The sequence below is a fragment of the Fusarium proliferatum genome (assembly GCF_900067095.1).
Source record: "Fusarium proliferatum ET1 genome assembly, contig: FPRO_scaffold011, whole genome shotgun sequence".
NCBI lineage: Eukaryota > Fungi > Ascomycota > Sordariomycetes > Hypocreales > Nectriaceae > Fusarium > Fusarium proliferatum.
The window spans coordinates 759,121-772,656 of NW_022194800.1; the positions used below are offsets into that span (position 1 = coordinate 759,121).

The window sequence follows — 13,536 nt, forward strand, 5'->3', positions numbered from 1 at the left end:
TCGCTCCTTACTACCACTCTCGTCTACACTCCCACATCATCATGAATACATTTCTGTTACATATTGTTTCAAGCCACAAGTCCACTGTATCTCAGTTGCAAAACAGAGGATAACAATTGTCAGCCATCTAGAGTGCACTTCTTTCTTTTTTTTCTTCATGTATAGCACCCTTTCCTAGTTCTTCTCGCGATCCTCCTTCAGTGAAACAATGCGATTGAGCACAATCTTGTCATCTGTGCTATCCGAGTCCATAGCCTGCAGGATTGTTAGTTATATATTTTTGTCCAGGGTGATAGATACTCACAAAGTAGGCAACACGCATGGCCTGGAATCGAACACTCTCGGGGCCGCTAGCCTCGCTCGTCTCTCCAGCAGTGACAGGCCAGGGAGCTCTCTCGCGCACCTCTTTGAAACCCTCCTCTACCAGGGCCTCGGGATAAACAACCTCACTGTTGGGGTTGACATCGTTCAAGAAGCCGCCCTCAACGGCTGTGGGGTCATCAGACTTGAACAGAGCGCTATGCACTCGGGCTTCCAGCTTGATGGAGCCCTCAGGTACCCACTGGATGTAAGTCTTGGGCTTGCTCTCCTTGTCGAACACGGCCTTGATGCTATTAACCTTGCCTGACTCGTCCTTCTCAAATGAAGTGGCCTTAATGGGGTGGGGAGCGTTGAGAAGACCAACAGTCTTCCCAGGGGCGAGTCGGAAGTAGCCCTTGATGTCCTCCTCTCGGAAATCGGAGCGGTCGATGTAAACGGTCTTGGTTAGGCGGACCTTATGTGTACCGAACTTGGGGTCCTTGGGTGAGTAGGGTACCTCGAGCTCCTGGGTCTCTTCCAAATCCTCAATGGTGATGGGGACGGGATCCAGGACAAGCATCAGTCTCGGTACTGTGTTCTCGAGGTATCGGCGGACGGTCTGCTCGAATCGAGCAATCTGGATGATTGTCTTGGCAGTGGTAACACCAAGCTCGTTGATAAAGGCCAAAAGAGCACCAGGAGGGATACCTCTGCGCTTGATGGCAATGAGTGTATACAGTCGAGGGTCATCCCAGCCGCGAACAATCCCACCCTCAACCAGCTTCTTGAGAGCTCGCTTGCTCATAATGGTTCCACTGACGTTAAGTCGGCCTGTTTTCCGTCAGCATTACACACAGACTCAACGCAACGGGGGACTCGTACCAAACTCTCGCTGCATAGGCTCGTAAACCTCGAGAGACTTGTTCAACCACTCGTAGCTTTCACGGGACAGAATGAACTCGGTCGTGCACAGACTGTGAGTGATACCCTCGAAGCTATCACAAAGGCAGTGTGTGAAATCGTAGGTAGGGAAGATCTTCCACTCGGGAGCTCGGTGGTGAGGCTTCTGCTTCTTGGGTATTCTGTAGGCCGCAAGATCCCACATCTGGGGGTTTCCGCTTGTGATGTCCTGCTTCATGCGGAGGAAAGCGGTTTGAGGCTCGTATTTTCCATCGTGCATGTCCTGGAACTTCTGAAGGTTCGTCTCAATATCTTGCTCGGCGTGTTTGCATCGGTAACGGGGTCCCTCCTTTCCTTCCTTTCCACCACGCTGGAGCTTAATCTCGGCCTCGTTACAGTGGCAGACATAGGCCTTCTCCTTCTTGATGAGCTCCTTGGCGAGATCGAAGAGCTTCTGGAAGTTATCACTTGAGTGAGTGATGGCACTGGGCTCGAATCCTGGATTAATATCAGGTTAGAATAAGTCGGTTTCCAAGATCACGAATATAAGGTACCCACCAAGCCATCGGATAATCTTGAGGATCCATTCAAAGTAAACTTCCTCCTCTTCATCGGGGTTCGTGTCGTCGAACCTTCTCTTGTTAGCTAGGGTAAAAGCACTTTTCAGACAGTATCATACCGAAGAATCTACCACATATTAGCACAATGAATCACAACAGCCCACTCCCGAGCTTACCGTCTTGCCACCATGATAGCGAGCAAAGCCAAAGTCAATGGCAATAGCCTTAGCGTGACCCAAATGAAGATATCCGTTCGGCTCGGGGGGGAATCGAGTAACTACAGGCTTCACAGGTCGCTCCTTGTAAACGTCGGCGAGGAAGCCCTGCTTGAACATAGCATCGGGGTCGAGCTGGGTAGGTTCCTGGGCCTTGGGCTTAGGCGCAGCAGGCTTAGGGTTAGCCTCCTGGTTCTTCGCTTTCTCCTCTCGAGAGGCCTGGGCAGCAGCCTTCTTGGCTCGCTTCTGGGTGCGCTTCTTCAACTCATTGCGCGTGACCTGCTCCCCCGTCACCTCGTCAAGCACAAGCTTGACGGTGCCCTCGGTGACCTCAGCGACAGGGTCGGACATGATGTCAATTGGTGTAATATCGTTAACGGGCTTCGTATGGTGTCGTCTCTATCCTTTCTATTTGCTTTAGAAAGTTCTCGGCTGTGTTCGATGTTGAAGCTCGTGGTGGGGTTATTTTTGAAGATGGAAAGTTATCGAGATGTTGGTGGGGGAGGGGTGGAGGGGTCTTTTGGAGGGCTGCAATTGGGCGGCATTGAGTCACAGGGGGAAAGATAAAAAGATAAGAGAGGTCCGATATAACAAAGTGACAAGCATCAACTATTCAAGTTGGAGAACTTGACTCATACTTCTATTTTTGTTCTCGATAATACTAGCCCTGAACAATAGGTCAGAGGATATTGGCCATGCCTAGGTAGGTAGGTTTTGTCGTTGAGCACCGCTCTCCATTGCCGTGCTTTAGGATAACAGGACTGGCCGACAAGCACGATCGTTGTAACTAGAGCTTGAGCATGTGTCTCTGTATATGACCAAAGAGTTCAAGGATGTAAGCGCAAGCGACATCGGGCATAGGGATCTATCATAGATCTTCCACGAGAACAGTTTTTAGTTGTCTTGTTCTTTCACGTACACTTGTTGCGAACATGCGGTTCTTTTCAATCAATGTATTAACCTTAACTTAGGTTCTGTAAATTTGTATCATCTTGAGAAGTTCTGAATGTCAGTTGGTGGAGTCTTCTATTATGAGAAAGCCATATCGTCGATATACTCGAGCAAATCAGCTACCCTGTAGCAACAGCGGAACGTCGATCGGCCATCAATGTTTATGATCGGATCGTCGCTGCTGGATGGGATACCCGATAATTTTTAACACTACATGTCATCCGAGAAACCTAAGGTTATTTAAGTCGTCGTGGCATAGAAGGGATTCATGCTTCCAAGTATGTTGGGGATCAGACTCTAATACGATTTATCACAGAGGCACCCCTGAGTGAACCTGAGTGAACCCAAGCAAGACCAAAAGAGACTGTCATGGTCGGAAAATGGGTGTTGATCCTGGGAAGATCGTGATGGTAACGTGCATGTTCCACTACTTCATCACGTAGGATTCAAGATTTCGAATTCGTGTCTGCCGTTCAGCTGTTGAAACGAACTTTTTCTTGGGAATTTGTAATTCGGCTCAGAGTCGTAGACGCAGTGCAGAGCAACGGGAATATTCATGTGAAAAACGAGTCGTCGCACCAAATTGGAGTGAGTCTGTATTGACGATATTCGTCATCAAGTAGTAGTCTCGCACACTAACTATGGCTCAACTGTGAGAGGCTAGAGAGGCTCAAAGTGTCACAGCGTTAAGTCACTATCACAGCTGCTGCGGGGAAAGTTGCAACGGTTCAATGGCGCAAAGCGGAGTTTGAGTTTCTGCTCAATATTCTCCGTGAGACAAGAAGCTGATGGTGGTTGTCATCATACCAAGAGGCGATGGTGTAGATCTGACGAGAGTGGGGGTTCAAGTATAGGAATCATGAGCAAGTCCAAACTCGAGAGAATTGAGCGGGCGCTTTTACGTATTTAATTACAAGGGACGTGGTAGTAGCCAAGGATTTCCGACATCCGAAGTCCCCGTTCACAGACGTGGGATGCCCTCACTCAGCTCAGCGAACCAAGGCCCATCGCCATCCTCAAGGCCAATGTCGTGATATGGCTGACAGCGGTTACAAGGGCTACTTAACCCACATAGCGCAAGCTTGACCGCAAACTAGGCTCTAACAGGACGCCTAAATCAATCTCCCCGAAGATTTACTGTGGCGTCAATCCACCTGCTGTCGCTGCAGAAGCACCTCCGCTCCACGGGCTGCTAGTGCTAGCCCAGCCCAGCCTCTGATAGCAGAGGGCCCTCGCACGCCATCGGCTGCTCGCCAGCTCGCCATGAGCAGGGCAGGGGAACAACCTGCAGAAGGGAACTCTACAGCGACGACCATGGATGATCTCAACTTGGTTCTTGGACGCAAGACCTCACGGAGTCTTGCTGATAGTGAGAGCCTCGCCAGCGCCAACCGAAGCAGCAGCATGGGTTGTCGAGTCTGTCGCGCGAGAAAGGTAAGTGCCGTATTTTTTTTCTTTCATTTTCAGTGTCTGTCTGATAAGAGATTCATTCAACTCACATGCGATAAACCTCAGGTCAAATGCGACGGTCGGCCCAACGGCTGTCGCAATTGTGAACGTCTCCAACTCGAGTGTGTTGACGATGACGGTTCAAAGCCTGGCAGCCGGCGTGGATCAATTCCTGTGTCCCTCAGGAAGATCAGGACTTATCGATCATGTACCAGTTGTCGCATATCAAAGACTAAATGCGACGGCGACCGCCCGAGATGTTCACGATGTAGCGCCCGCAATCTCGAGTGCCAATATGACGGAGGCTCGGCTCCTCGCTGGGCACGCAACCTCAGCAAGGCACCAACTTCAGGCTCGACTGAAGAAGATTTTGAGTCTTCTCTGGATGCTTCCTCAGTTGCTGGGGAGAGTCTAAGGTCACACAGTCTCATCCAGTCACGGGAGAACGATGTCGCAACGTCTCATCGGTCAAGCACCAGAGATACCAGCAGCATCAATCCACCCATAGATTTTTCCGATGATACCGAGTTGTCTATTCATTCATGGTAAACCGATGCTTCATTCCCGAGGATCCGGGTCAATTCCCAGCTGACTTATTCCTCCTAGGCTTATATCACCAGATCTCCCATCTGGGAACAACATCCGTACCGTAGTCGACCACTATTTTGCCAACATCCATCCTCTCCGATGTTTTGCTTTTGTACATAGACCATCATTTGCTCGTCTGTTAGATAAGGGCTTTGAGTCCGATGACGAAAAGGCACTGCTGCACATTATTTGTGCACAGGGAGCCAAGTATGTCCCCCAATCTGAACTATGTGAACATGGCACTAATTATCCAGATTCTATGCACTGTCTATCAATTTGGAGGATCAAGATGCCAAAGCGAGTTTGATCCGAGCTGCGGGCAACAACTGGGCAAAAAAGGCTGAAATGCTGGTACTCACCAACTTTGGCAAGATTTCAGTCCAAAGACTCATGGTAAATTCTCACGCAATGCTCGAGCTCGCAAATGACTGACACAATGTATTCAGACATGCATATTACTTTACGACTTCCATTTTAGACTAGGCGAATACACCCAAGCTCTGATGCTGAGTGGTCTCGCAGTCCGAATGGCTCACGCACTACAGCTCAACGTCGAGTTCTCACCCGACATTCTCTGCGCAGAGGCCAACGAGTCCTCCCCACCAGCCGTTGAGAAGGAGAGTCGCCGTAGACTCATGTGGGCCTGCTACATCCTAGATGCCTGGACGGGCAGTGGTGTTGATCAATTAACACTACTGCGAGAAGCAGATATCAAAATCCAGTTGCCATGTAACGAACGTAACTTCAGACTTCGGATCCCTTGTGTAACAGAGACGCTCGGCGTAGGACATGTTCTGCAATTCCTCCCTCCTGCGATTGTTCCACGAAGGCCGGCTGCCAACATGGGCATCATGGCTTACTACATCCGAATTGTCACCCTATGGAAACGGGTAGTCAGGTTCGTTTGAAACCCAGAATGCCCTTTAGACGGACACCAGTGTCTAACTGAATACAGATATGTAAAGCATCTGAATACGAGCCCCCCTCCGTGGCTTCCCGAGTCCGACTTTGCAGCTCTTGATGCAGATTTGCGATCATGGGGACGACATCTCCCCGAGTTCATCTCATACTCCACTGACACCATTTACGCACGCCTCGAATCCGATCAGCTCGGATCGCTTGTCTTACTCCATTGCACATATCACCACAATCTCCTGGATCTTTACAGAATATCTATGCCTGACCTTTTCAAGTTGATCAAGCCTTTCTACTTCCCACCTAATCAGCAAGAGTTCCTGCAATCTTTGCAAGCCGATTGCTTTTACCACGCCAAGCAGATCTCTACTATCTTGGCTGAGGCGGTACAACATGGTGCACGATATCTTGCCGACAGTCTCCTCCCCTGCTTTGCTTATGATAGTAGCCGCGTGATGCTGTACTACATTGCAAGGCTGCTTGATTTGAGTAGACCTGATGCAGAAACGATTGTTGTGGACGCAATCAATGCCGTCGAAAGTAATAGCAAGATCCTACGGACAATGGCGGCTCTGTTTCCACTCGCGGATTCTCTAGTATGTGAAATGATAAGTGTGATATTTGTCGTGGATTTTGCTAACTACGGTACTAGGCAACGACGACTGAGAGATGGCTAGCCAAGATTCGCAAGACTTTTGCCCAGGATGAACATATGAGCGACCGTCCTCTACATGGTGACGAGGAAAGGTGCGTAATACAAATCCCTCAATGTAGTTCGATATTAACAAGCATTTTCTAGGTCGCCCATTTTGACTGGGAGCCCTGTCACAAGCAGTCCTGACGAGGCCATGGGAGCTCTTGGCCTGGCTCGTCTTGCGCAAGGCCAAAGCAGTGATATGAAGCCGATAGACCGCGATGCTTGGAACAAGGTGGAAAGCGGCAGCTCAAGTGCAAGCAAAAGAGGAGCTGGATCCGTCTCTGGGGCAAGCAGTCAGCCCGAAGTAACGCCCGCACGATCCAAACTACAGCACGAGCAGCCAGTATCTCAACGGACACCCCCAGGAGCTACGACTTCACACATGGACCACCAGGCAGTAGATCTCAGCGATTTGCAGAACTACCTATCGTGGGATATGTATGGAATCATGGAGATGAACGACAATGGATTGAAGGCTGGTATAGAAGACAACGGCATGCCATCCTGGAGTACCATGTGATCACGGAGCCCGTATACCAAGGACGCTATGATTGCACCAAGCGAACCAGATTCCGACGGTCATTTGAATGACCCGGATGTGGTTTTTATCGATTTACGATGGAAGGAAAATGGTGACACGAGAGACTCCGGACCATCGGTCTCGGAACATCGCCCAATGATTGCAATGACACCAGATGTAATGAGTATCACGCAATGCAGCGACAACCAAATGAGCTCGACAATATGGCAACGGAACATCACGTATTGTCTTTGGCTTCAGCGTCCATTCCAGGAATTTCAAATGCGCAGGGCGTCCTGAAAAGAGCCGATGACTCTAAAGAGCACTTTCGGGTCACCGATGGCCACCACTCTATGCTATTTGCTGCATTGAGGTTTATGGGATCTCCAGCACCTGATTGGAACTCTTTGGATATCCTCGGGGAGCAAGAAAACATACGACCTTAATATAGGGTGTTGAAATAAACTCATCAAAAGGTGTCCTAAACTTAGGCTAAACTTATGCCAGGTTGTTCACCTAAGTCTTTTTGTCATTTAGGATCAAGGTCCTGAGTTTTCTTTCCTCCCCTAGGATATGTCTGTTTAACTTTTCTACAATGTATATGGGGGTTTCTTGTTGGTGTTTGTGCTGCCTGTTCATTGTCAATATGGGGGAAACTTGGCATCGGAGCATTGGAGCATTGGGCACACAGGATGGATGCTTTAATAGATTTTCGATACCCGGTAGATATCAAGGTTGTTCTCAGGTCTTGCTAAAGATCGACAAAGAAATGTGGACAGGATCCAGTGCCTTCAAGGCATCGCGTCTTTTCCCTGGGCGAGCTGAACTTCCCGTTTACGGTACAAATTCGGAGCGAGCGACAGTGAAATACAAGGATTAGATCGATCGACCACGATCTGGACGCACTCCGCTCAAGATGTGGACTCGTGAGAATGACGCAGAAGCACTTTAGCAACTGACAGACTAGCCTGTTTCACTAAATGGTGCGAAAAGCTAACTTAGCGAACAGCTGCTGTACCGTGGGTAATGGTAAGAGTTTTTATGAAGGGAGGAATAGGCGACTCAATGATACGGACGGTTTGATTACAAGAGACAGCCTCGAGCGTTGGCTTAGAGCACGCACCAGGTAATACGTCAAGCGCTGGGACTGGAGGGGGAAGAAGCAATGGCAGATGTCATGGGGAGCTTGGGCCTTACGATAAATGATAGGTAAACAACCTAATCAATTAAACCTCGGAGATCGATTACGGTAAGGTTCGTGGGGCCTCGGCGATGTCTGAGATGTGCTGCAGACGATGGGTAGCTATGGCAATGCCAGGGAACCCGCTGTTATGCTTCTTTGTTTACATGCGGAGTGAGTGGTAGTTTAGGATGTTCAGTGGTGAGATATAACGTCGGAAAGGATTCGAGGTACATAAGCCGGGCTGTAACAAACATCGACTATAGCTGCAGCTGCAGGTGCTCTTCGCCAATCGTAGGCTGAGTTTTGAAACGATTGTTTACGAAAACCATGATTTTTACAAGACCAATCCATGGAAGAAATGGATGGTAACAACAGGTAACCCGGGTAGCTGCTGTGTGTGAACATTAACTTTTTTGTTTTTCTTACCCCGTTACGGCATGGAAAAAAAAACTCTGCTTGCGGCTCAGCTTTTGTTACTTTTCTTGTGATACCAACATCCATGGCCGTTTCGTCTTGTTTTTCTGCTGCTTGCGGAGTCTTGATTCGCTTATCCTGTGAACTAGATATCGCTTCTGCACATGCATGTCAACTCAACTGAACTACTGTATGCAAGGAGTTGGAGTAAGACGCCGAACACACTTGCGTAAGGATGATATACGGACCACTGCGGGTTCATGCTTGTCTTGCTAAGACCTTATGTTTGTGTGATATTGGACCCATGGGGTAAAAACAAGGAACCAACTTTACCTGGGTACATGGACGGAAGCTTTATTACTCCTCAAGGCTTAGTTAGTTAGATAGGCTAGACCGCTGGTTCAGATATTTAAGCGAGAATAGGTACATTTGCTTGCACGTAACACTTTGATCATTCGATCTCTCCGGTGGAAACCGTCCTCAATTAAATGCCATCTTTTTTCCTGGTTCTCGCATCGCGGACGGGCCAAAAGCTGCCCGTCCGTCCCTGGAAATCAGAGGGGCCAAGGGTGCTAGATGGGATTCCCACTCCAGGCCAATCACGGGCACTGACAACTGGAGCTCAGCAGCAACAGGTGATCAGCCCGCGCTTCTACCAAGCTTTCAGTGGCCTCACAGCCCTGGAACATCCCTGCCAAAAGCGAGCTTCAGCGGGGTAAGCTTGCTTGAAACACTGGGGCGCCCCGAAATAGCCCGCCAATTACACATTCCCTGTACCGGAAGGGAGGTTGCTGTAGCAACTCGCCGCTTCCTATCGTTTACCATATTGCGCCAGATGCCGCCGTGAATACTTTCATGTTATGTCGCTAGATCCTCCGTCTTGACCTTGGACTCTCTCTTGTCTCAGCCGCTTTCAAAGTCTCTCTTTTTTTTCTCCAACTCGTAAAACCGACCATCACGAATCCGCTTTTGCGGTGCATGGCATTTGTACTCAATTTTCGCAAACCTACCTCCCCCAACTTCGCTTTGCGCATAGGATGCTATTCCCGCCTCGACGAACTTCACTGCTCGATGACCACATGTGAGAGAAAGTAAACACCAACTGGACACACACGATTGCATTGCACACAACCCAATAAAACCGAGACTGCGAATCACGCTGCACGCATTTTTAAATACATTTTACATACGTTTATTCGCAAGCGCCTTTGTTCACCCCATTGCTTGTATATAGCATCGTTACCGATCACGTTATCCCCTGAACGGCGAAAGTCGCGATACCAAGCAAAATGGTGGACACAAGTTACCTTGCGCAGCAGGTTAACAATAGCATTGCCCAGCTGCACGGTCTCTTCGATGAGATCGGTGTCCCTGATCATGACCGCGAAGCTCGGGAATCTGAGGTATGTTTACTTGGTCGCAAAGCATATCGCAGCTCACTAACTTGAGCAGTTGTTCTCAGCATTGTCTGAAGCACTCAATAGCCAAGTGCGGCTGGTCAATTCGGAAAAGAAGGAGATGGTCGACGAGGCAAAGAAGATCATCACCATGATTCACCAAATGGAGGCATCGTTGGACGATTCAAAACGTCGCCGCGACTACGAAGACGACGACGACTTGACCATCACATATCCTCTGACACAATGTCTCCAACAACTGAAGGAGAAACATATACAAATCAGTCGCCTCCACAAGGAGCGCTTCGATCAAGTCAAGAGTGCGTTTGCAGCTACAACGTTTGTCTTTCACTCACTAATATCTCTTAGAACTCGTCGTGGCCCTTGAATCCTATTCCTCTCACCTTGAGCCCACCTTTGTTCAAATCCCCTTACCGCCCACAGGGCCTAACCAGTCCATCCCTCCCAACTTTGACCTTTCTTCCACCTACGTCGACAAGCTTGACAATGAGTTCACACGAGTATATGAGGAGTATTCTCGTCGCATCGCTACTGTTCAAGCCCTTGCCGACCAGACCATTGGCCTGTGGGCTGAGCTTGGCATTCCCCAAGCGCAACAAGATGGTGCTATCGTCAAGTACTATCGCGATGCTCCTGAGCAACTTGGTCTGCATGAGGAAGACATCAGCCGACTCCGCTCCAAGCGCGACAGACTCTCAGATGAGAAGAAGAACCGCGAGAAGAAGCTCAAGGAGCTCAGATCTTCCGTCGAAGCTCTATGGATCAAGCTTGGTGTCGACGAGAGCGAGACCAAGCCATTCCTTAACGCGAACCGTGGCTGCGGTGTCCGACAGATCAATGAGTTTGAAGACGAGCTCGCACGATTAAACGAGCTCAAGCGTCAAAACCTCCACCTTTTCGTCGAAGATTCCCGCATCAAGCTTCAAGAACTCTGGGATGCGCTATACTTTTGCGAGGATGAGATGCTTGAGTTCACCCCTGCCTTTTCCGATGTCTACAGTGACGCTCTCCTGGAGGCCCATGAGCGTGAAATTGCCCGCCTGGAAGCTCTCAAGGAACAGCGGGCGCCCACATTGGCACTCATCGATAGACACAAGAGTTTGATCCAGGAGCGTGATGATCTCGCTGCCTCCAGTCAGGACGCATCGCGACTCATGGCACGTGGTCAGAAGGGCGAGAAGCGAGATCCTGGCAAACTGCTCCGCGAGGAAAAGATGCGAAAGCGTATCGCCAAAGAACTCCCCAAGATCACTGCCGATTTACGCAAGATACTTTCTAAATGGGAAGACGAATATGGGCGACCTTTCCTCGTGTATGGTGAGAGTTACTTGGACGAGATTGAGGCTTCTGACGGGCCAAAGAAGGGTGCACTACCGCCCCGTTCTAAGACACCCGCTGGTCCGCCTCCCTCGACCATCAAACCACCCAAGTCTGTACCAAACCGAGCTGCAACTAAGTCTGCTCCTCCTCGATCTATGACCAAAACCCCAACCGCTGGCATGCCTCCCAAGCGGCCTGGACACCAAGCTACGGGTTCCATTTCTAGTATACCTGGAAGCCCTGCAAGGAGTCCATCGCGAATTCCTGCTCGAGTTCCGCTGTCAAACATGAAGCACGGAAACAACTCTCCCGAACGGCCTCGTGCTGAGTCGCGAGCTGATACCTTCCGGCCTGGTCCTCCTTTGATGCGGGCACCTCCTCCCAAGATGCGTGACCTGATGGCTCGGGGTGATCTTGAAGCTCCTATGAATCCCTACAAGTCCATGGGCCTCAATTCCAGCATTGTTCGCCATGTTGAGCCTGAGGACGTGTATGATGATCGCCCTAGAACAGCGAGATCCAACTCCAACAATTCTCAGTATAGCAGCCATCCCAGCAACAATTCTCAGTTCAGCAGCCACCCAAGCAATAACTCTCAATACTATAGCGAAGAGAGCTTCCATGACCCATATTCCACCATCCGCTCACAAGGCTATCGTCCGATGGCTCCGCCGAGACAGATCTCTGGCAACTCAATGGCATCAACCAACATCTCTGGATCTGAAAACTGGGAGACATACGACGATAACAGCGAGCCTGAGCTTGACGTTTCAGATGCCTACTACGCCAAGTTAAGGGCGACTCGCAATAAACGGTTCTCACCCGAGCCAGGTCGACCCACGAGCAGTCAATCCAAGCGCATACGCGGCATACCTCCTACGGCATCATACAATGGGCCAGTGATGATTGACCAAGACGGTAACCGCATCATTTCAGGCAGTGAATGGACAGATGAGGATGCCTACTGAGCACTCCCCTGATTAACCTTCACTCAACGTTTACCCATGAATGATGTCAAACGATCGTACCATTCTGAACGATGATGGATTCACGCAAGCTTTTTTCATGATGATGCAGGCATCTCGCGACGATCTTGAGTGAGCAAGCGAACAACAGAACGCCGCAGGACCACGGCCTGTCTAGTCGCAACGTTGATGCACGACTGAATGCCTCTACGATGACGCCAGACAGGTGTCTTGTCACAGTTTCACCTCCTTTGGACATCTTTTGCCAACGAGCTCTTCTTTTCTTTTTTCCTTCCAACTTTGACTTTTCTCGATAGTCACTCCTGACTAAGTTACATCTCGCCGGGCCCGACGCCAGGATTTTTTGTATTCTTTCTTCCTCTTTTCTTTTCTTCTTCTAGCTTGAGCGGGATATCGTACACAGGCTCCCCGCCTACAGAGTGAGGGCTTTCCAAGTGAGTACTTGCTGGCCCTAGGATAATGTGGGATGTGCATAAGGGGGTCGAGGGCGCTGGAAAACTGGATTAGGTAGGGATGGCAGGCGTCCAGGATCATTGGCGTTTAATGTATATCCTGAGTAGGTCGAGCTGCTCGACTATATTCTCAACAATGCTATTTGTCTTGATTTTGAAAGATTGTTCTTTGATGTGTGAAGTTTTAGTATCTGTGATTTTTGTCAAATTGTAGAACTCTCGTCAAGACGTACCGGCACTGGAACCCCTCTCTGATGCCAACTAGGGGCAAAGATACAATCTTGATTTTGATATCTTCTTAGACGTCAGCCTTATTTAAAGCATTCTACCAGCAGCTACGATTTGAAACTTCGTCTTGAGAATCCTAGTGTGCATGCTAGGTGCAGGGAAGCCAGTCCCAACTTCTTACCCTGTAGCAAACGACTTCAGCGAGCTCATAAAGGAACCGGCTTAGAGCATTATTGACACTTACGTCTAGCAGCGCATAGAAACGTATACACAGTAACGATCAGGCTTCTATAGGCCCGTCGCTTCTGTCTAGGAACACGCTAGTCTTCGCCGTCACTGGATAGCTTCCCGGACGTGAAGCGTTGTCACAACAAACCTCGATGTAGGTAGTAAGTAAGGCCTTATTGTCGTTCGCTATAGCCCAAGTTAGTAGGTATCTT

General features: G+C 49.5%; 3 protein-coding genes across 3 annotated transcripts; 2 read left to right on the forward strand and 1 right to left on the reverse strand.

The window, feature by feature from the left end:
- Positions 1 to 174: 174 nt before the first annotated feature.
- Positions 175 to 2,326, reverse strand: FPRO_08439 (putative glutamine-tRNA ligase; the record flags this gene model as incomplete). Its single annotated transcript, XM_031222107.1, has 6 exons — positions 175 to 255; positions 305 to 1,131; positions 1,183 to 1,698; positions 1,759 to 1,832; positions 1,880 to 1,887; positions 1,937 to 2,326. 6 exons carry the CDS (start codon positions 2,324 to 2,326, stop codon positions 175 to 177), a joined length of 1,896 nt encoding a protein of 631 aa, XP_031087599.1.
- A 1,863-nt stretch (positions 2,327 to 4,189) lies between these two features.
- FPRO_08440 (uncharacterized protein) lies at positions 4,190 to 7,095 on the forward strand (the record flags this gene model as incomplete). Its single annotated transcript, XM_031222108.1, has 8 exons — positions 4,190 to 4,360; positions 4,442 to 4,920; positions 4,982 to 5,170; positions 5,218 to 5,356; positions 5,410 to 5,861; positions 5,919 to 6,474; positions 6,531 to 6,625; positions 6,678 to 7,095. 8 exons carry the CDS (start codon positions 4,190 to 4,192, stop codon positions 7,093 to 7,095), a joined length of 2,499 nt encoding a protein of 832 aa, XP_031087600.1.
- A 2,886-nt stretch (positions 7,096 to 9,981) lies between these two features.
- Positions 9,982 to 12,398, forward strand: FPRO_08441 (uncharacterized protein; the record flags this gene model as incomplete). The annotated part of the gene is made up of 3 exons (XM_031222109.1): positions 9,982 to 10,095; positions 10,145 to 10,409; positions 10,459 to 12,398. 3 exons carry the CDS (start codon positions 9,982 to 9,984, stop codon positions 12,396 to 12,398), a joined length of 2,319 nt encoding a protein of 772 aa, XP_031087601.1.
- Between the last annotated feature and the right edge of the window lie 1,138 nt (positions 12,399 to 13,536).